General features: G+C 35.8%; 1 protein-coding gene across 3 annotated transcripts in view; it reads right to left on the bottom strand.

Moving 5' to 3' along the window:
* ZDHHC17 (zinc finger DHHC-type palmitoyltransferase 17) overlaps positions 1-24,435 on the bottom strand; it is a 64,719-nt gene that overhangs the window by 6,797 nt on the left and 33,487 nt on the right. For all 3 annotated transcript variants that reach the window (XR_005953183.1, XM_041411225.1, XM_041411226.1), the window contains exons 6-13: positions 23,141-23,205; positions 21,693-21,855; positions 17,150-17,275; positions 15,758-15,900; positions 13,335-13,435; positions 6,351-6,475; positions 4,296-4,358; positions 3,082-3,175 (exon numbers count right to left, since the gene is read on the bottom strand). Coding sequence is in view for 2 of the 3 variants with exons in the window: in XM_041411225.1 (XP_041267159.1) it covers positions 3,082-3,175; positions 4,296-4,358; positions 6,351-6,475; positions 13,335-13,435; positions 15,758-15,900; positions 17,150-17,275; positions 21,693-21,855; positions 23,141-23,205 (880 nt within the window). In the remaining variant the exon portion in view is untranslated. The remainder of the gene's footprint in view (positions 1-3,081; positions 3,176-4,295; positions 4,359-6,350; positions 6,476-13,334; positions 13,436-15,757; positions 15,901-17,149; positions 17,276-21,692; positions 21,856-23,140; positions 23,206-24,435) is intronic.

Below are 24,435 nucleotides of genomic sequence, written 5' to 3' on the forward strand. Positions count from 1 at the left end.
ACAACAAAGCAACTTTTCTTTAATTTTCTGTCATGTTACAACTGCAATTAACTAATTTGTAACCTCTTTCATGAACTAATAAAATTATTGTTAGACAATATTTAGAGAAAAGCTGGTAACAGCTGTTGAAGAGCTTTTAACAGCCAAGAATTACACATAAATAAGTATTTTTTTAAAGCCACTGAAAAATTATCAAACTACAGAGTTCGCTTTCTCAAAAGTAACAGAAATATGAAAAAATATACAACCTTCCTAGATAATAAGCTAACTTATATCTTATGTCTGGATGCCTGATGAAGCTAGCTAAAAATAAGCTATCTAGTAAAACTTGTAAAACAAATACCTGTAACTGAACAGACAAGGCCTAAGAACTAGCTATAACAATGAATGGGATAAAAAGGACTCTGCTTTAGACATAATTCTAATTCAAGAAAACTCAGTTACTAGATGACTGATCTATTTTTAACAGTAGTCGAGCTAAAAATATGCCTCTTACGAGAGTACATCATAATTCTGAAGCACTCAGCCTTCCTTCTGTTTGTAAAATATGTCCAATGTTGCAACCTTCCAACAGCTCCAGGCTGTAAACTAAACCCACAGAGATGATAATGGGCTACAAAAGATTTGGCTGTCATCATTTACCAGCACAGCATTTACTTCTTTATTATGTCAAATGTTTTCCCTGCTAAAACAAGAGCATCCTCTGGAGGCAGAAAATAATCAAGTGCTTTTAGCAAGTGAGCTGAAAGACTGCATAAATAAGAGATGAGGAAAAACATACATATAACACAAGCTAGACTAAACACAAGACAGTTCTTTGAAAATCAAACAAGTTCCTGAAAACACAAAATTATGTTGTAATATTGCCTTTTATCACCTAAGGGCATATGAGAAAGTGTTGGGAATGTCCCTAAGGTATCACTTTCATTTGCATTCTAAATTTCAGAACTGTTAAGTTTCATAAAAGACATTCTATAAAGAAGTTAAACATGGCCTAGAAGTCCATCTGAGAGGCATCTGAAGGGATGCTTCTCTCAGCAACATCTTTAATGATACTAAACCAAATTCTGCATAACAGGAAATCCGTATGTGTGAGGTAAAAACATGGGTGTAACATTTCAAACTATAAATGAAATAGTACAATCTTGATCGCAGTTTAAAAAGAAGAAAAATGTGAAAAAAAGGAACTGGAGAAACTGTATTTTGAATAAGATGAGGCAAAACACAGTACTGTGCTGTACAGCTGCCTCCTGGACTGGCAGGAATAGAGTCATCCTCTGCAGTTAAAATAAAATCTAAAAAAAACTCTAGAAAAACATAATGCTATTTCGATACTCCATTTAGAAGATAAATACAATCACTTCCAGAGATTTGCTTGCTGTGTTTTAACCAAAGCTTTGAGGAAAACAATCTGCCCTGGTTGCCAATTCATGTATTTTTCAAATAGTCTCCACTTTTTGTCAGCCTCTTAAAAATGGTAAAAATATTCGAGGTCTCTTTATGTGCCAAGTTTTATCCCCAAAAGATTTATTTCAGAGTGTCTATAAACACTCTTACAAGATTTCTCACTCCTATCTTTAGCAACATTCTTGTCCTTTTAACACATTCCACACACATTCAAATTCCACCTTTCCAGAAAGGCATGATTCATGTTTCCCTTTTTGGCAAACATACCACAAATGCTGTTTTAAGAATGGATTCTGTATTGCAATCCCATGCTTAGAGTGACCACGTACCAATCTGAGACAGAGAAGCCATATAAGGCTGTTAGACATCACTCCCCCCAGTTCAGCTCCAGCTCCCATACTGTGATTTCCAGTGCTTTTTCTCAGCATACTTTCAAGGGCCCGAAGGTTTATTTCTACATCCCGTTACCCCACTCTGTATATCACCACTATAAAACAGATTATACTTTTCCATCATCACTGTGATTTAAAAACACCCACCTACTCTAATCCCATCACTCATACACTCTCTCAATACACACAAACTAAGGTCTTTCCTCCCTCATTTGTTTTTTGGGTTTTTTTCCAGTTACTGATTAAAATACTGGACCTTTCTGTCCCACTGACCTGTACTCCTCAGTACTCTTGTAAAACCTGAGCCCATGCTCCCCTGCCTGTCTGAACTAAAAAATTTCTTATTTTTTCATTGTAAAATATCTAAAATATAAACCAAACATATCTCAGATAGTTACACCTGTAGGAAACAAAACAGAAGGGGGTGATATAAGTTGATCTCAGTAAGACTAGAGATGTTCTGTTACAATTTAAATGCCAGGATCGACTATTTTACCCTTGATTTTTCAGACCAAACGACTCTGATTATTCATTCTTATATCTATTTGAAAGGACTACAATGAAGCATTTATGAAACTGTCAACTGTCAGTGAATCCAGGTCTTAACTCCTCCCCAAGATTAAGGCTACCTCTGCTTGTGTCCTAAAATATTAAACATGTGAAGCAAGCTGCACTAATTTCCTAGCTGAGAGGTCTTCAGTGCCCCCTGCATAATAATGGTTTTCAAATAAGTTTCTCAAAAAGTATGACTGGAAATAGCAGCATTTAGAGACTTTATTTCTGTTCCATATCCATTCCTTTCATAATCACTGGGGAGAACAAAAGACAACCTGGATGGTTAAAAAGAGGAGAATACCTCAAAAGGAAGTTGCTCTGTATCTAACTTGTGTAATCATAGCAACTTTAAATACGTATACTTTACCAATAAGTTACTGATTATTATTGGTCAAAATGAAAATTTTCATCTTAGGTAATGGATAATAATCAGTTGTGGAATTGGGACATGTGTTTTTAGCAGTTAAGCTCTGCATCTTTTCATTACTAAACTTTATGCCAAATAAAATACATATGTAGCAAACTGAATTAGACATAGAACAATTCTGAGGACGGGTGTTGCAGTTTGTGTATATAATAGACAATACAAATGAGAATAATGCAGAGAATCACACACAGAAAAGGAATTGAGCTCAATATTGAAAAGCTTTTCTTAAGAAGCCAAGTCTCTTCCACTGTGAAATGAGAACAGGCAAGACCTTGCAGAGCATTTCAGCAAATTCCTCACCTACACAGTTGCCCACCCACGGGCAGTGGTGATCAAACTTCGCTATACATCGATTGCAAACACCGCAGTGTTTGGACCTCACTGGCTTCCGTATCTGTAATAGATAACAAACATTTGCTTAGAAAAGCAAGTTACCCTGATGTATTCTAAATAGAAGAAAACACAAACCCTCAATTTCAATGTACATTGATTGTGCTATTGTTAATTCCTCAGAGAACTTCAAACTTGAAGCTAATTCTTAAGGCAATCCTAGCTATTCAGCTTAATCTACATATCCATACAACTGCACTGAAATGATTTTCACTTTTTTTCTCTTATACAAAGAATTGTTTTTCTCATACAAAGTTCTTCTATCACCTCCAGCTATTGAGCTTTGTATAGCCAGCCTCATTTCAGCTTTTAACAATGAAAATACAGAATGAACTTGAGTCCCATGATTTTGCATCATTCATAACCAAGCTCTAACAAACTTTTCAGGTTATTTTCTTAAGACAGAAATATCACTCAACAAGCAGAATTCAATGGAACTTAAAATGCTAAATTACTCCCAAAAATTTTTCTTGAAAGGTTACGTCTTGAAAGAAGTGGTCTCAAATATGTATGTACATACACACACATAATTTTTAGTGTCACATCTGTATATAATTTTCCAGCTGCACATTTGGAGATTTAAACATCATTCATGTTCCAAATATATCAGAGCTTTGCAGTGTTAACACTGATATGCTTGACCATTTTCTATCTGCTAGTTAACTTCCAAACAAAAAGCAAGTTATATTTGCTTTACAAAGTTAAGATTTTTTCCCCCTACTCCTAACTATTGCCAGATAGAGAAACACACTTAATCTTTGAAAAAATATTGTACAAAAAAACAACATGATTTTACTTCAAGTTATGGAGGTAGTGGAATGTCACATGTGATTTTTGTAACTTGTTAGGTGTATAACCAACCCACCTGCTAGACATACTGGATACATGAATTTTGACACTGGCAAGTTATTTCCACAGTGATAATTTTTTCCTCTCACTGTTGCATTATTTTTGTGTACATATAATGTACTGAAAACACTGCTTAGATTAAAGAGTACAAATAAATTCTGCCTTTGAAACTGCAATAAGGTCAAATACGTGTTCATTACAGGAACACTAATTTTGGCTTAGCACTATAGGAAAAACCAAAAATACACAGTGAAATTGATCAAAAAATATACTACCAAGCAGGTACTGCAGAATATGCTGAGGTCCAGACTTCCTGTCTCTGCAAGTTCTACTATTGTCTGCAGGAAAAATAAAAATAAGAATTTAGCATATAAACAAATGGTAACAAGCATTTTCAGACCTGTGGCTGTGAACCCTTTATTTTGGGTTCTTTCTACAACACAGGGACAAATTCAATTTGGATGAAACTGATTTTGAATCTACCTTATTAAACCAATATGCATATTTACTTCTAAATTATTTCTATTTTATACTTATTCCTAGTCACCTACTGTGATTTCAGTGCTGCTGGTATGACTTTTGATACCCTGGACAACTTCATTATGAGTCCCTCTGACTTCAGTGGGAGTATAACACTACACTACAGACTAACAAAAGGATGCAAAAACACATGTGCATGGTCTGACACTCAACACTGGAGTTCAGTATTGTCCACAAGCAAAACCGCAAACCTCAGGAGAACAGAACTGAACAAGAGCAGATGAAGAGCTTTTAAATATAAGTCTTGTGCAGACCCAGGATCACCTCAGTTAGATCCACATCATTGTGCTTTGTAAACCTTTGTCTACCTTCTATGCTTTTGAACTACAGGAATATTTTATTCATTTATTCCTTCACTTGCTTTAAAGAGTGGTTTGGATTATTTTGTAACACAGAATGAAGGACATGACATATTAAAACAACAAATATCTGAAATTGTTGCTTACTACACATTTCTAAACATAATTAACATGTTCATCTGAAATGAAAAGAATTTTCTTACTTAGTTACTTCAAAGCTAAAGGCTAACTCAGCATTAAATACTTGAAGACAAATTATGAAAATGTTAGGAAGTGCTACGCTGCATGAAGGCCACACATGTCCTACAGTGGTTCATATCCCTGGTAACAAAACACTTTACCATGTGGCTAGCTGCAATGTAAAAAATACAAAACATTCACAGCCATATGCATCTGCCTCAAGAAGTTGCATTTTGCAATTCCTACCCTGTTCAATGAGGCTTTTGGAACCACACTCGCCTACTTAAGCAAGTAGATCAAATAAACTGCATATTTCTACAATTTGCTGAATCCAATCCAAAGTGACATAGCTGACTACTCCACTTAATGTAGTCCAGTTGAAGAAGGAGAATTTAGTTGGGAATTTACTTTGACAAACTGGCAGTAACAGAAATGGAATTTTCAGAGTAAATCCAAATCTGCATATTGACTAAGAACTCAGCTATAGCCTATTGCAGAACACACAAATTATTTCATCGACACCATCCTTTTAATGGCTATTATATTTTCATTCCTACATAAGGACACAACTCCAAGTGGTCTGATCTTGATCCACACAGCCCTTTTTACAAATAACCATGACGTAGAAGCTCAAAGTTCATTTTCGGTGGAATGTTGGCTTCTAGGAAACTTAAACAAAACAAAACGGTTTTCCTGCTTGTATAATTTTGGCATATTCAATGCTCATTTTGGCTGCTGAGAACAATGCACTTAATTAAAAATAAAAATATGAGATGCTAATAATGATACAATGTCTTAGCTATCATTAGATCACCCATATTTTCTCTGACTTCTATGCCAAAATAAAAGCCCACCCCAAACTGCCTGGGGTTTTGGCTGTTTTAGCCTCAAAATGTTTGTCAGTCTAATACTTTTAGATAGAAAGGTAAAGAAAATTAGAGGTGCTCAGAAGTCTGGAAAGTTTTCATAAAATTAACTAACACCTTTCCCATAATGGCCAATTTGTTTCAGTATGGCAAAAGTCTGAAACTTCACATTTCCTTTTTCACTTAACTGCCTGTCAAATTTTTAATATTGAAAATTCAAGTTACAATTTTACTGTGCTACTCAAAATGACTAATATGCAATTTCACACCAGTTAAGACTTGAAATACATTCCAGAGGTAAAAAAATAGATCTGGAAGACTCTTCAACATTTTAAACTTTTTTTTATACAAACTACTGAAATGTAATGTACTGAACAGTAAACTGAATACTCTGATCAGCTGATGGAAGGCTGTTGAAGAACAAGTTCCTATCTGTTGGTTTTACCTTTTTCTTTTGTTCTTCCGTGGCTTTGATGATTCCTGGATCAGATTTCCAGGACTTTCCAAAATTGTAGAAAAGTGCAACACTATTAGCAAGGAATGGAAGATGTATAAAGAAAAAATTGAGATGTGTCAATTACAGTCAAGGAATCTCAAGTGTACAACTGAATTTCCTCTTGAACATTCTCACTGATAATCCTGAAACTAAATTTAACTAAATTTAAATTTTACTAATTCCCTTGAGTCACTGTCTTCAGATTAACAAAATTCAGCACTGCTGTAAGAACTAGCTTGGTACTCAGCATTTTCCATGCTTGACCTCCAAAACTCACTTTAAGAATGTTTGTTCTGTAAGTTATTTCTAAAGCATTTATCCTTCTAAAGGATGAATAACAATAGTTCAGTTTTTGAAACTGTTTTCCCTTTTAATTAAATTAAATCCCATGAAATTTATCTTCTTAATAACTATTTCCTGTTTTCAGAATAAACATTTTGGAGCTCTATTTATAGGACAGACATTTGAGAAAAAATTGAGATGTGTCAATTACAGTCAAGGAATCTCAAGTGTAAAACTGAATTTCCTCTTGAACATTCTCACTGATAATCCTGAAACTAAATTTAACTAAATTTAAATTTTACTAATTCCCTTGAGTCACTGTCTTCAGATTAACAAAATTCAGCACTGCTGTAAGAACTAGCTTGGTACTCAGCATTTTCCATGCTTGACCTCCAAAACTCACTTTAAGAATGTTTGTTCTGTAAGTTATTTCTAAAGCATTTATCCTTCTAAAGGATGAATAACAATAGTTCAGTTTTTGAAACTGTTTTCCCTTTTAATTAAATTAAATCCCATGAAATTTATCTTCTTAATAACTATTTCCTGTTTTCAGAATAAACATTTTGGAGCTCTATTTATAGGACAGACATTTGATTGCCTGTGTCTACAGTGACTTGACATTCCTGTGATATCACAGGACAGGCTGTTTCTGGCCATAGAAGGAATTTTGCTGCAATGGCCACTGTTGCACGGCAATCATGTCCCAACACCACTTATCTCCAAGAAAGGTAGTGTCTGAATCCTGGACCTGTAATGAGGCAATACACATATTCTGCACCACTGAAAGTTATTTTTAACATACTAATATGTCTAATACTTAAAAAACCACAAGATTTATTATTCTCCAGAAGTGTTTATAAAATCACTTACCATAAAGACAGAAAATAGCCATTTGTTTTAAAATACATTTCCTGCATTCAATGTCTTGCCATGTAACATGCTAGTCTTACAGCACTTGACATTTCTTCAGAGAATTAGAACATTAACATTAGTGATGTTGAAAAACCAAATACTTAAGATGTTTCTCTTCCACAAAAGGAAAATTATTTATTTGCATTAACCTACAAAAGAGCTGACAAAACTGACAGAAGACACCTGCTGTCACTGGCAGTTATAACTGCCAGAAGATATCCTACTTGACAAATCTGTGGTGGCAGAAGCCTCTACAGCATTATTCAAATAAAAAAGACACCTAGTACTCAGGCAGAAAACACTACACCCCCAAATTACACTGTATTTTGAGAAACTTAGATACATTCAGATCTAAATAGCTTCGATGTAAAAGAACCCAGAAATGCAAACCCTCTTTTTGACTGCTGAAATGCTAAGGAAATCTCATTGTTCATGTGAAGTGTATCAAAAATAATTTTTGTTTTCCTCCTGTTGGGACAAGAAATTGGCTGTGAATTTCAAATAAAAAAATATTGGCAAGCTAAATTAAAATGTCAATAATGTAGCTTATATAGCAGAATGTTAATATCAACTTACTAAAGGCAATTAATCTTTCCAGTAACAAGATGCTTCCTGCAAGTCTATACGGGGGAAAAAACATACTATAACCTAAACACTCCCAGCTCTATTTTATACATTAGACATGAAAAGCTCTGACTTGAAAATTTACACAATCCAACTTCTTCCTACTTTTTCCTAAAGCTATCTGCTGCCAAGAATAAGCTGGTGCAACTGAACTGCTTAGCTAGAGAGAGGTTACATTTTCTTTAGAATGGTAAAATAATTGCTGGGTTTTTTACAGCAGTGAAAACTGGTTTTCCATTAAATGTATCTTAATCAGGTACATATAAAGGTACAAACAATAAAGGTACAACTGGAACCAATTTTATGACCCATTTCTAAATACTATACGTCATGTCTAGACTTTTAAAGAAGATGTGAGAAAAGACTAAGAGGGTTTTTATGACCTTAATGCTGTGGAATTGTTTTTCTGCTAACTTAAATTTGAATAACCTGTAACAAAGCAGCAGTTCATTGTCTCAATGGATTCCCCCCCCCCCATTTTACTCCCTCAAATACAGAGAGAACGTAAGAGACACCCCACAGAACCTGTTTTCCCTGTCCTTTTATCATGGTGGTGTCAGATGAGTGCAATGCTGACAATGTAAATTGTGGCAGATAAGGGACTTCTGTGCTGCAGCTGGGAGACTACATGAGAATTTCAAAGTTTTCTTCAGGGTATTTCCAGCATGTGATGTAGGTAAACAACTTCAGGTGTAGGATTCATCTCACCTACTTTAAATCACTTAGTATGCCTTCACAGACATCAGGAAGGAAAAAAAGCCATGTCCCATGTATCAAGATATTTAAATCATGTAAGAGAAGCAGAGCCTTACAAGTGGCTATTTTTTGTCACTGGCTGTGAAGAGTGTTTAAACTTCAGTACAGATGCCTGCACTAGAGGTATCTAAAATCATACTGAACTCCCTTCTGAAGTCTACTTTGAAAGGGATCTTAGCAACTTGCATCACAGACATCTCTCAAAACTCTTCACATGTAAGAAATTCTTGTAGGTCTGCAATAGCTTCAGAGTAGAGTAGGGAATTGGTTCTCTAGAAAGAGTGTCTCATTTTGTGTTAACATTCTCATTTACAGCTACACAAGGAAAAAGTACATTACTGTATTATCAAAGGCTGCAAAATGCATAATATACCAGTCATTTACACCTCCTGCCTTACCACCAATTTGCTTCTCTTTTTTGCAGTTTCCCCAGTTTCACTGAGAGACAAAGCAGAAACACCCACCAAACACTTCCTACTTTTAGTCCTGATCAATATTCTTTAATTATTAGAACAAGTAAAGACGCCAAAAATTATTCCAGGAATTGTAATGAAAAAGACCATCTCATAAAAATGAAAATTAAAATCAAACAAGCACCACACAACCCCTAAGTCAGGTAAACATGGGATAAGTTAATTTTTCATTGTGAACTGTAGTCTATTTAAAAGGCCCCAAACACATGCAGCTTCCTGCTATGAGGTCTGAATTCACATAAGTCTGAAATCAAGCCAAAATGCACATGATAGACCCAGACGTGCCCTTTCGCTACCCAAAAACCTTTTTCTCCTGCACAGAAAAATCTGCAGCCAGTGTAAGGTGTCAGAGATCAAATATATGCTAATCAACCTGCCAATTCACAGCATCACAGAATGGGTCAGAATGGGTCTCTTCCAGGCTGGAAGAAACCACAGTGGGTCATCTGGTCCAACCTTCCCACTCAAGCAGGGTCATACCAGAGCACACAGCACAGGATTGTGTCCAGACTGCTCTGGAACACTGAGGAGAGACTCCACAACCTCCCTGGGCAATCTGTTCCAGTGCATGCTCACCTTCACAGTAAAGAAGCTCCTTTTCATATTCAGGTGGAACTTCCTGTGCATCAGTTTCTGCCCACTGCCCCTTGTCCTACTGCTTAGCACAATTAGGAAGAGCCTGGAAACATTCTCTGACAGCCTCCCTTCAGACTCTCATAGACATTGATGAAGTCCCCTCTCAGTCATCTCTTGAGTCTCAACAGGCCCAACTCCCTCAGCCTTTCCTTATAAGAAAGATGCTCCAAATCCCCAATTCACAACAGCTGTACATCTGGATCTAAGGGTCCAGGCAGGTAACAGCAGCTAGCTACATGAGAAGCCTCATTTGACTAGGCATTTATTAGACAAAATCAGTTTTAATTAACTGAAGCTCTGCAAAAGCCCTCTATCTCCATTTCTAGCTAACATAAAAGAATCCCTTAGCTTACAAATTAATTCAGTTAGCCTATCTCCTCAGCACTGCATTTTTTTTCTAAACTTTTTTTTTTAACTTTAGAAAAAGTATTTAGACACGGGAACCGAAGCTCTGGACAGCTGGGCCCAGAGTTTGGATTTCTGGGGTCTTTGGTTCCTGTAGAAAAATGGCTGCTGACTTCTTTTTTTCTGCATTAAGAATTCTTGCTCTTTTCCTGAAACTAATTTTGGTAATAAAAGTTTTTTAAACTGCTTAACTGTACCAATTAGCTTGTTGCAGTTTTTTAAATCCTAGACAATTGTATAGCTTTGAGAAAGTATTAAAATCATCATGAATTCTCTTACACCCAGTTTTAAAATTATGACCCATTGAAAAAGTGTGCAATGTTTGTTTCCTTTGTAAGATAATCATAAAATTCCTTCCTAATAAGATAATCAATACAGTATTAATCAATGGTAAATTGCTTTTAGAAACACAAATTGCCTTATATAATCTCAAAATCTCAGCACTGCAGAAAGGATGCGATAGCCATAAAAGCTTGCTTAATTAAAACTGCACACTCCCATTTGCACCAAATACAAGCAGAAGAAAAAAATACTGTGAATAGTTTGGGTTACTCTGACATTTTGGAAAAACAGAGCATTGTAAGAACCTTTTGACATAATGAGCAGTATTTGTTCATCTGGAACTGAAAAGACTGCATGAACAACTGAGGTATAATCTTGGCAGGACATTTACAGGACACAAGAGAATGTTATACCTATAAATACTAATGAAAAGAACAAAATGTGAAATTCTAGTCTCACGTTATTAAAAGTGTAATTTTAAATACTTTTTAAAAACAAAACTAAATTAAAACATAGTGACTTAGTGTGTAGGATTTTTGAGGGCGTTTTCGCTCCTACTCTGCAAACACTAGAAAACTAGAATACACTGATGTGGCAAGATATAAGTATCCTCTGTTACAAGCAAAATATAGTTACAGGGATGCAGCAAAACACTGGCAGGGAGGCATAGGACCATAATCTCATATATAGACTCAAAAATACACATGTCATATTCCTCATTCCCTGCAAGAATACGATTTCTACTTTATCAAATATACCAGCCTCATAAGCAGCTGAGAAAAATCGAACAGAATGGAAACATCTACAAAAAGTTCAGTGCATTTTCAATACTGGCTTTTTGAAAGAAACATGATTAAACATTAGAATTTAGAGTTCTATTTTTCATGTGACCACACTGAAATTCAAAAAAATGCACTGCAAGTTCTTGGTTTTATTTTTCTTTATGATACATTGCATCAACTGCCCTTTTCTATCCCATTAGGATTAAACACACAAGAGTTGATGATCTTTAAATACCTAAGTATTAAAGTTGCACTTGCAGCAATTAAGATCTTTATGCTATTTATAATATAAAGTTCCAGTAAGGCAGTTCCTGATAGTCGTTTAAGGTTATAAATTCTCTCCCCCAAGCAAAAGACAGTCAGAATTTGTGAAAACTACCAGGACAGGTTTTATCACTTGAACACAACAAAGTGTAAAGTAGCACTCTAGTCTGCTGTAAGCAATCATATAAAGCTGTAAAAAACCAGGAATTCTTTATCCAACCACAATGCTATGCCTGATTCTATAAAATAAAGGCAGCATGCAACTTCATTTTTACAATAAAGTTACAGGGCTATTTTCCAGAAGAAGAATGAATTTGGAATCTTATTACAAGGACTTCCAATTTAAAATCACCAATTAAAGGAAGATGGCCTCAAGCACTTGGTCTCTAAAACTGCTTGTCACAGAATTGTGTCAGCTCTAATGAAAGTAATTAGCAACTGAAGGTCTTAGACCACTATTTCTCTGTACAAAAAGACTGTTGCAAAGGTTGTGAGACAGCAGCTTGGGACAGAAGTAGGACAGTAGTTTATTGACATTCTGGAGTCAGGTTTTATTAGGGTAATTGTCTATACTTCTAGTGAACAATTAAGATTATTCTATGACAAAAAAAACCACAAAAAACAAAACACAAAAAAACCCAAAAAACAAACAAACAAAAAAAACCCCCCAAACTTCAAGCTATTTAATCAGAATGAATAACAGAAATAAAAATCTAAGCAAGTTAGTAGATATATGAATGAAATATGAGATTCAGGATAAAAGCCTCACAATTACAACTGTAAGAACTATATTAAACATCGAATCTCTACTTTGTTTTCTTGGCTACTGAAATTACAGTACCCAAGAAAGCTGTTTAAAAGTTTGAATCTATTTCCTTGCTATGGAAAACTAACATTCCCCACTGAACTCTGACTCAACTTCTACCTCCATGAGTAAGGGAAATTCATATCTAGACAGACAATCAAAACCACAAAAATATAGCAATATGCTGAATCTCTATAATCTAGTATTGTCAATATACACATTTTCAGAATAACTGAAAATATAGTTATCAAATGTATCTTAAGTTTGTACAAACTTTAATGGAATTTCCAAAATCTTTAGGAAGATCTAACTATGAAACCAATTTCACTGTAATTGATACAGACCATGAAAGCCGACTGCTTTTCAAAACAGTGTCTAAAAAATGTAGTCAATTACATTGTGTCCCTTCACAGCAAGAGAATATTTTACAAAGTTGCTAATAATTCCCCCGCATAAGAAGTTGGTAAAGCACAGGAAATTCTGCAGAGTATTCTAAGTAGATTTTGAGGAAAATCTTTTACTTACCAAAGCACAGCAATACTATGCACATTTTTAAAGCAAAAAAATAATTAATATTAATACAGATAGCAATGTTTAGTGGTGATTCCCTTGTAAAAATTATTATTAGCTTAGTGTTATATGCAGGATATAGCTGTGTAATGCCTCATACTATGAACATGAAAAAAATACTACTGTACACCAAAAAGGATATCATTCCAAAACCAGAAGAACCACGTCACATACATCCAGAATTTTGTTGCCAAATATATTCCAAGAGGCAGTGCACTGTGCATGGAGTGATCAAAGAAAGACCTGTAATATAGGAACAATGTCACACGGTAAGTTTTGATTTATAAAATGTACATCCTGAACTACTGCTTCAGGAAAACATTTCCTATTACAACATGTACTATATGGAATTTTGCAAAATATGCCATACATACATTTTCCCACTTTTCTGTTCAAAGTTCACAAGAAATTCCTTTTTTCAACCTGCCAAGACAGGCAGAATGAGTAAATACTCATGCTAAAACTACACTGTGCAAGCAGTCAGGAACCTGTGAGATTCTTAGCAACATGAACAGTGGTTGCAAACTATATTAAGTTTTGAGATTCCAGTGCTAAAGACATTTTGGAAAAATATACAATGAAAACTGCATGTTAAAATAACATCATTAAGAAAAAAGCTTAAGAGACTTTGGTGTTATCAGCCTATATACTTGAAATATTTCAAATTATTCAATATTTTGCTTCTGCTACAGCTGCCAATATAAAGTTGAAAAAAAATCCAGACTAATTAATTTCCCATCTATCACTATACATGCTAAGTTCTAAGAAAAAATACTGCTACATTAATTAAAAAAAAATTAAGCCATCAGAAGTATTTTGACTTTCTTACACTTTTGCATTTTAAAGACTCTTCTGAATGAAGTTGCATACAGTGAGACAAACTAGGTGAATAACTAGGCTACTCCATATTCAAAAACAAATTGCTACAAAACCCATGGAAAACAGTACTCTAAACAAGTAACCTCCCTGAAATAAAATTTCTGCATTATCTGCCTAAACATCCTGATATTGATCTATTTTGCTTTTTGTGCTGGTGATTCCCTCAGGGCTGCCACAGACAAATGTGTGCAGGGAGTAGTTTCCATTTCACTTCTTAACTCCCTTACAGTATCTCTCTTCTCTAGTGGAAGTTCCTTAGGTCTTTGGAGAAAACCCTGTAAGGAACATGAGCTCATCTGATGAATAATAAGTGAATATATATTTGAACACACAGTAGTTACTCTGCAGTAATCTTCCCTTCAGTGACTTCTGTGCATTTTTGTGTGTGCGAAAGAAGGGAGCAAAACACAGCTAAGCAGATTAGCTAAAATTCTATAGGGAAAGAAAACACTATTAGAATAACAGCACAAGTTTAATTCAAACCTGGGCTCTGTGTAAAACATTTTAAAAATTATTTATACTAAATATTAAGCAACAGGTAACAGAAAATAAAAATAAATTTTTGTAATTATATTTCTATAATAAAATAAAAATAATAAAAATCCTGAACTCATGTCAGTTAGGCCAAAAATATAAACACAAGTTTTGAGAGATTAGAAGAAATCTTGTCCTTCCTTTCTGTAGGAGGCACAGTTGCAAATTTGACAAATGAGAAATATGTTTTTTTGTGGGAGAAGACCAGTATATTGCAAAGCCTGAGAGGTGACAAAAATACCAAACAGATCATCTCCAAGATCCTAGAAATGCTCGATAACCTTCCACTTCCCTCCCGATCTACTAAGTTCACTAAAATCTTCTGAACTTGGTTTAAGGAGCAGATATATTTTCCTCTTTATACAGAAAGAAAAGAGAAGCAAATGGTTCTAAATAAATGTGACATCCAACCCCAGAAAAGCAGAAAGCTCCTAAGCATGGGGATACATCAAGTACTCCTATCCTGGCAGCACATGATAATGAAAAGCAAAGGAGAGATGATGTAGTCTACAGCTCTTGAAAATCCACTGGAATATGACTACAGGTGTGTGTGTGTGTTTGTGTGCGTGTATTTGTAGGTACATTTACAGACATTTAAAGCAACCATAAATACAACTAAAAGTCTTTATGACCAGGTAACAAGATGTCCAAAAAACACTATTAGAAAGCAGCTTTTTTCTTTAGTCACTTATTTCCAGAACAACAAAAGCTTCAAAATCTGATTCTGACTTAATTTCTCTCTATAAATCTCTTTAGGTGCCTTTGTGCATTTAAATTATTGAAATAAAACAGTTTTAATGGTACACTTGCACATTGTCTTTTTTACTTTATAGTAACTTTCCCATTGCCTGCTCTCTGCAATATTCATGCTGGTAACTCTTTGTAGACAGACATTCAGCACCCCCCTCTGGATAATGACTGAATTTCTGTTCTGCTGTTAGCTTCTCTTAGCTCAGCAGTATTAACCCAAGATAAATTTCAGGTTTCACAAGACAACACAGCATCACAGGAACTATAGTTGCGCAAGATCTTTTGCAGAAATAAAGACCAATTACAACAAATGGAAATTTAAGGTTATCTATCCAATAAAGATGCCAGCAAAATACTTCTTACATGCACACCAAACAGACAGTGTCCCAGTAAAACACTTACTTTGAAAGAAACTGTACCATAGCCCAAACGCCACCATACATCAGCCCTTTAATGAGCCAAGAATCAATGTCTAGGTCTGCTATAAACCCAACCAGCCAAATAACTAGGAAAGGAGTTCCCAGCATCACCTTCTGACGGAATTCCTATATAGAAACAAACACCAGTAAGTAACTCTGTTTTCAGGAACAGATTGTATAATAAACAGGACAGTCATGAAAACTTAAATGTTCAGGAAGCTTGACAGTGAGGGATAAATCTTCACATATTTTCCTCATTTCTTGTCTTTACACACCTCCAATGAATTTGAAGGAAAATAAACCTTCCTAAAACTATACTACAAATCAATAACTTGGTTTTAGAATTGTCTTCTAGAGACTTTGCTGCTAATCTAGAATCAAGGAAACATTAGCTCTTTTTAATAAATCCATAAGTGTATGAAGTGCCACACAGCATATGACAATGTCAGTAAAGTTTTATTACTCATGTAACTGCAGTTTTTAAGCCATACTGAAGCATGTATGAATAAAGATTGGACCTTTTTTGTCTTACACTGTGTGGACACAACTCTGGCTGGATGAGAGCACTGAACTCTTTCCAAATCATTGAAGTACAGTGTCAATGAAATGTATGAACCACTTCAGGTCAATAATCACAGCACTGTTACAGTACCACAGGGTTAAAGCCCAGACTGTAGCAGTACTTTGAGCATCTTGATGCAATGTATCTTTATTCAAAAAATTATATCAGTGGTAGCAACTTTTAATATCCAGCACAACACTCTGTCTGAGTGTTGATGGATACTAAAAAGTAAAATTAAGTCTTTTTAATCAAACAATAGGTAGGACAGTTCCTCATGCTAGAGCAGTATGTTAACCCTTACACCCTCATTTATGGCCTCTTCCTATCTGCAGTATTAAAAAATACTCTGAGAAGCAAAAGGCCTCCACATTAGAGATTCACTTATTACTTTATACTGCTAAGACTGACTGCTTCTTTCATTCAACACCGTAACAAGAAACAATACATAATTAGAGAGGAGATCAGAGTTCAGGATACCCAAAATGCTTCTTTCCTCAGCTACCCAAGAGTCAGTTTTGGAACATCTTGGCTAACCCCAACAATACATGACTACACAATACTTTCCTAACACTTTCTTTTACTTAGCACAAAACCTAAAAGTATGTGTATGGAAGCTTAGGGTTTTATTTCCTCCTACCCTAAATAAAGCACTTTTTTCCCTTTTGCAGTCACTTTAGTCATAATACGAAGACATTCCTTAAAGCTGAAATGTGGGGAAACCACAGTCCTGAACTTCTTTTAAACAAACACACAGGTCCCCAAACCAAGAGCAGCCGTAAGATTGATTTACACAAGTGTTATGCTACTACTTACCTTATCTGCTTTTAGCTTTCTCAGAAAGGATGGACTATCATACCCCTTTGCCTGTCTTGCTTCTTGTAGATGATTGATCATCCACACGTTCTTCCTTTGTTTTGCAAGATCAAGTGGTGATTCCCCCTGTCAAGAGTATAAATGTGGGAAACATCCAATTTAAAATAAAATGCATTTGGAGCACTTTTGAAACAGAAGATTGGCTGTTAAAACTAACACATTTTAACACACAGTTTAGCTACATTCTGGCATACTTTTTACTCTTCAGCTTACTTGACATCAGTCATTCCTTTTGGTTTTTCACCCTATCATAACTATACAAGTGTGGACAAGTTGCATATTAAATGTATGATTCTGACAAAATGTATGTTCTGACAGTAATAACCGTTGCCTTTGGCAGAGAACAAATCTATGTTCCACTATTCTACGCAAAGTTTACTAGTCTGTAAATGAAGGACTGTGCTTCCCCCTCAGCTATTGACAGGCAGCAGAAATCAAGCAAAGAATAAGAACTTGTGACCCACTGGATCATGGAAACTCTCCCAAGTCTAAAGCCTGACTTCTTAGTCAATTCTCTGCCTCTTGGCAGACTGAAGTTACTAATATTATGGTATGTTTCTAGGATTTTTTTTTCTACAAGCCTAATGTTCTTAGGTTCATTTCAGTTTGGGTGCTAAGCCAGCAATGGCTCATGTTTTTATTTCCATAATTTCAGAAAGGACTGACAGATGAAGCCAAAGAGAAACACAGAGTGAAAGATACAGGGACCAAAGGTGCCTACCGAACTGATTTGATTTTATTGCTTTTTAAACATTTAGGAAGAGAGCTAAATGAAAAAGTTATTGACTTGGTCTAAAATTATAGAGGAGGCAAGAGACAACCAATTGCAGGTACCTCCAGCTTCAGTTTTGCATTTGACTCTTCCTCTCTTCTACTGGAGTTAACTCCCCTCCTAAACAAATCATTCATGGAGGCTTGAAAAATGGCTGAATCCTCCATCGCTCGGCCCCCTCCTAAAAAAAAAGTGAGACAGGTACTAGAAACTGAAACTACCCAGAAAGGGCAATAATTACTATAGACAAAAGTGATTTCAAAGATTAAAAACTGCAGTTAGCTACCTACATCCCACAGAAAGACAACGGGAACTGAGTACTTAACTGTCATCTCTGCCTTTGAAATCTTACTCCAAATCTTTAAGAGAGTAAATAGCATAGAATATAAATTATGAGGTGAAGCCTTTTGCTACTTAACAGGATGCTTCACACCTTCTGTGTGAGAAGTTTAACTAGAAAAATCAGCTAAAAAAGAATAACCTTCTGACTTAACTTGGCTTCAAAGTTATTTAGCCAGATGTTTAAAAAAACAGATTGAATTAACTCAATTTTCAACAGAAATGCCTGAAATCAAACTATTGGTGCCTGTTTCATACAGGTTTAATAGCACCTTGATTGCTAATATCTGGGAAACTCCAGAGATGCGGCTGTTTTAGTACCACCTTATATATCCAGACTGTAAAGATTACCTGTGGACAAGCAATCCCCTCTGGGAGTTGATCTCCCAAGTAAATCCTGAAGTTGTCTTGGGGTCCAGCTGAGCATCCCTTCCACTAGAGGGCCATGAGACACCTAGGAACTGCCTAGATAAAAAAATTGAGGGAGCTTTAAAGAAATCTTTGACTATGCTTCTCATCATCTGGCCATTTTAATATTTTCCTTGTCTTTACAGGAGTAGTTGATGGTTGACTTCCTTAAAAATTAAAAAAGTATTGGGGAACTTAATCTAGGAACACATTTAAAATTGTCAGCAAGCAATAATGCTTCAGTAATATATATGTAAAGTATTTAGATAGAAAAAGTAATCTGAAGAGTCATTACAATAGGGAACTGTACATGTAGACCTCCATGGACAAGCCTAAGATACACTGCATAATCAAGAAACTACATTTAAAGTTCAATAAATGATTCACTTATAGTTTGGTTTTTTTTTTTTAATCTTTCTTAGGCCATAAGAGCTTTTTTAGGTCTCTATATCTCTCTACTAAAAAAAGGAGTTTCTGCTCATACTTAAATAAAATTTACAAGTTTTCCCCAAGTCCCCAGTGATAACCCGGCTCCCTGGGAAATCCTATCCTCGTCTGTCCAATCTGCCTACTGGTCTGGCAAGAAAATTTCCTTAAGAAAAAAAAAACAATCAAACAAAAAACCCACTCTACTTTGATTACTGAAATACAGCTTCCAACTCTAACATTAATCTAGTTCTCAAAAATGAAAGAAGTATCTTACTACCAAATGGAAAATATTAATTTCTTGCACAGTATAATAAAAGAGGGTAAATTAAACAGGACTAACTCACTGCTTGTATCAAGCTTTGCTGTAGTAATAGCAGTGCTATTGTTCAAATACTTCACAAACTGTCATGCAAAGTAACGAACACCTTACTGAGATGACTGGTCCCAATTTGTTCCAAGCCTAGGCAGCCAGCAGCACGCGCCTTTCTAACACAGACTGACTAGAGCTGATAACAATAAAGCCAAAGCTCACACCTCATATTTCAGTCACTTCATCATTTGAAGAAGATGAACAGCTTTCAGCCAATGCATTTCTTTAATCTCAGCTGTCTTACCACCATTCTTGATCAATTCCATGTGCTATCTGAGAAAAGGACTTCACTACATAGTGCTCCAGAAATCTGGAACTGACTGCATCAGAAAGAAGCCTTTCACAATTCCTTTTATTTCTGAGGAAACATGAGCCAAACACTCAATTTGTTTTTGGCTCAAAGAAAACTCTTGCTGAACAGTCAAAAGAAGGGCACCAAACTGAGTTTCTACTGGCCTTTAAGAATCAACCAAATGTTTATATTTCCTATATATTTACTACCACCTAAATCAGCATATATTATAAAGCCACTGGCTGTATGGCATACTGCCATTGCTCAAACGATTTTGATCCTCTGAAGATCCTAAAAACATGAGAAAACATGCAAGAAACCTAGACTTCAGAAGATAGGCAGTGGTCAGTGAAACCAGACACATATCTTCCGGCATGACTGGAAAGATATCATGATCCAGCAGGTTCAAAAACCTATTTTTCTACTGACTGCTGCTGTCTGTCAATAAAGAAGGCAAGACCATGAACTACTTCAGGCTAGCATATACTTTTTCATATAGCCAAACACAGAAATTTTTGTTACAGATTTCATAAGAGTCCAGAAATGTAGGTACAGTGATGACTTTAGAACTCTTGTCACACTAATCAGTCTGTCAAAACAAGTAAGGTATGACATACTGATTTTTTTCCCCACAAAAATACCTTAATTTTTTACCATAGGTGGCATAGGAAAATAGCTTTTCAACACAAGAAGTGAGACTAGAATCATAACTCCTTCACACAGACCAGGAATAATTAATATATCTTCACCTCAGTCCATGCAAGAGGCTAGATTATTTGTTTTAAATGTGTATAAAGGTGATTCCTTGTAATGAGTTTTCTTTCATGACTATATGACTATGAACATTTCTGATATTCTGAAGTGGATGCAGGACCTAAAAAGCTGCCAGCAACATTTGGCTGCTCCCTTAAAAAAGCTATTCCATGCTCTCCAAGATAACTGATGTATACTTTTTTTTATATATGTATTTCTATCCCTTGTGGCCAAGCAAAATAGGTCCCGGCCATCTTAATCAGTAGGAAAAATGGCAAAATGACAAATAAGTTACAGCTGTGTTTTGAAGCATAACCATTCTGTCTGTAACACTCTTTAAGTGGAAAATATTTGAAGAGAAACTAAGTAGAGAATTCTTTTTCTAAAAGTGAATTCTGCTCTGACACCACAGATGAAACAGCTTGGGTAGCAAAATGCAGCTAATTTGATATACAGAGTATCTGGAAGTAATGGACAAAACCACATTCCAAAGGCACACCTTCCAAGGCTGGAGAAACTCCAAGTCTATGGCAGAAATTCTAAGAGCTGTTTGCTGGTCTAATATATGTTGGAGATGGGCTCTGTTAGTACAGAATCTAGATTCATAGTTCAGAAATTCTGGTAATCAGGCAAGTTAAGTTCACATGCATAAAAAGAGCCCATTAGCTTATTTGACTTCTACTGGCATTTTCAGGCCTCCATTTTGCTTATTGGCACTGGGAGACTCACTAGGGCATTTGTCAGCTCCCTGGACAGGACTGAATTGTCTCACATCTCACTCCAACCGCCATTCCAGAATTTCACTAGAAGATACTTGGTCAGGTTTCCAGTTTTGCATCCAAATACACCAGTCTTCACACATGCAGTCTAACTGCACACCCCACTCCCCTATATTCACACATAACCATTGTTAAATAATTTACTTGAGCATCTTTTATGATGCAAATCTAGTGGTTGTGCATGAGTGTTAGGGAAAAAACTGCCAATTGACATGGCATTGCTTTGCTCCATCTTCATGATCCCACTATACCCACAATAATAATCTATTCTTGAGATTTATCATAGTCTTTTGTTATTTCTGCCTCAAACCACTTACAATTAAACCAGACCAAACGTTTACCTTAATATTTTGAGCATCAACATTAGCTCCAGCTTCTAACAGAAGACTAATAACTGTAGTATTTCCTGCTAGCACAGCCCAGTGCAATGCTGTGTTTTTGTGGTACTTGTCTCCCAGATTAACCGACACGTTAAATGTAAGTAGTAATCGTGTTGGATCCACACTAGAAAAGAAAAGTCTTGTTAGATCTACAGATGAACTCAAATACATCCCAACTTACTGCTGATGCATTCAATTTCTATGAAGATCATTGATCAGGTACACTATGTAATAGCAAAGTGACGTTTTTTGCTGCCAATTATGAATGACTCAAAATCGCTTCCCACCAAAACCAACCACTATTCTGTTGACTTTAAAGGATCTCCCTAAAACAGCTCTTTCTGGGATATCAAGAAACATGTGTTAGCTTAGTGTTTACCAGAATCTAACACTACTAACAGATTTGTAAAAATATGCACGCGATTATATACTTAAACAATGAAAGTTCAAAACATGTTATGTTTCCACTTCACAATCCAGAAGATGAAACTAAAATAGGATGTGAATGTTGGCAATGGCAAGTATTGGTAAGAGCTAGTTTGTGTTCCTTCCAACAATAGACAGAGATAGGCCCTTACAAACAGGAATCTAATTCAAACATTTGTTCTTTGGAGAAGTGTTATTTTTATCACTTTTTCCAGTCATCACCTCAGGAAGAATTAGTGAGCACTTCTTCATAGTACTCTCTCTGCTGAAAAAGTCATTGTACTGGGTTTGGCTGCAATCAAGTTAATCTCCACAGCAGCTCCTATGGCGCTGTGTTTTGGATTTGTGACCAAAGCAGTATTGATGACACAGGGATGTTTTAGCTATTGCTGAGCAGCACTGACACAGGGTCAAGGCCTTTGCTGCTCCTCGTGCTGCCCTGCCAGTGAGCAGGCTAGGGGTGCACAGGAAGCTGGATGGGGACACAGCAGGGACAGCTGATGCCAACTGACCAACAAGATATCCAACATTGCATGGCAGCACGCTCAGCAATAAAAGCTGGGGAAGAGAAGTAGAAAGCAGAGGACATTTCAGAGTTACAGCATCTGCCTTGCCAAGTAACTGTTACAGGTGACAGAGCCCTGCTGACCTGGAAATGGCTGAACTTCTGCCTACTGATGGGAAGTAACAAATGAATTCCTTATCTTGCTTTATCTATTCAACTGTCTTTATTGCAACACATGAGTTTTTTTCATTTTTACCCTCCTGATTCTCCTTCTCATCCCACTTAGCAGGAGTGAAAAAGTGGCTGGGTGGGGCCAAGCTACCAAATGAGATGAATTCACAATAACTATAAATGAAGAAAGATAAAATGGCAAGTCTGGAAAGAACAGGAAAAAAAACTTCCAAAAAACTCCCCAAACCAGTCACTACTATCTGCCACTTGGTTAACACTAAGATAAAGTCAAAACTGCATGCATTACCTATGTGTTCTGTAAGCTGCCCACATTAAAGGTGTCATTCCATTTTGATCCATCATATCTACATCCTAAAAAAAAGAAAAGAAAAAAAGGTTGGTGAGGTAAGTAAGCATACTCAAGATCCAGCAGATGCAATATTTGCAATGAGAAATAGTGTTCTAAGGCTAATCTGAATTGGAAGAAAACCTGGCAAGCTTTTAGTACTCAAATAGTATTTAAAAAATGAAAACAAACATTAACGCCACCATTGCCAAAAATAACTGTTCCAATCTATTTTGGAAACTATGAAACAGTCATGCTGTGTAAGACCAGTAATTTCTAACTTACTATTAAGCTTCAAGATTAAAGATATATATAGGTGGTGTATTATTGCATTAAAAAGCAGAAGAAAATTAAAATAATGCACCAATATTTGAAAAGCTACTTGATAAATTACTATAAATACCACTGTCTGAATCCTATATCCTACCAAATGCTAGTTGCACCTATTTTTCCACTTGCAAAGCAATTTCCCTTAGTTCACTGAGTTCCAGTGGTATTTATGTATCTGGATATCCAGTTAATGGATGCCAGAGAATTTTAATATTGAAAAAAAGCCATTAATAAAAACAATCTCCTCAGAAAAAAAAAAAAAAAAACCAAAACTGATCTATAATCTCTTTCCCCTCCTGCCTAAAGAAATTGGTAATTCTTAAATATTTGGAGGCAGGTTAGACTCTCAAGCACATTTGGGAAGATTTCACAGACCAGCACTAATGAATCACTGCAAATTAATGTAATGCAGGACATGAAGAGTTTTCCTTAGAGGCAACAGAGCTATGACAACATTTCCTGTACCACTTCTTCCTCTACCACTTCAGTTCTTACTAGGAAAATTAGATTGGAAAGCATTTCAATAGTCTTCTGCTAGAGAAATTCCTGACAAAAGCCCACAAAGTGACTGATGTTGCTCTCTGTCATCCCCAGAACCTCCTCTGCTCCAGTAGTCTACAAAATGCACAGCACCCTGGGATCCCTACTCACGCTGCTGCTAGCCTGACCCAGGCAGATGTTTCCCAGAAAATTCAACTTAGCTCCTCCAAATAATTGCTCTTAAAACACCTCTAGCCTGCAGATTACTTTATATTTCTGAGCTTTTACTCTGTTGCTTAATTAAAATAAAAAAAGTATATTTAAAAAACACAGCTTATGGAGGAGAAGAAGAACAGTTACTTGGTTTACTTGCTTGTACTGTTTGTTCAGAAGAGTTACATGGTTTGAGGTCAGGATCCAACTCTGTTTGCCTACAGTACTTGTAT

This window comes from Onychostruthus taczanowskii, unplaced genomic scaffold (assembly GCF_017590055.1).
Source record: "Onychostruthus taczanowskii isolate IOZ18803 unplaced genomic scaffold, ASM1759005v1 scaffold35, whole genome shotgun sequence".
In the NCBI taxonomy this organism is placed as follows: Eukaryota; Metazoa; Chordata; class Aves; order Passeriformes; family Passeridae; genus Onychostruthus; species Onychostruthus taczanowskii.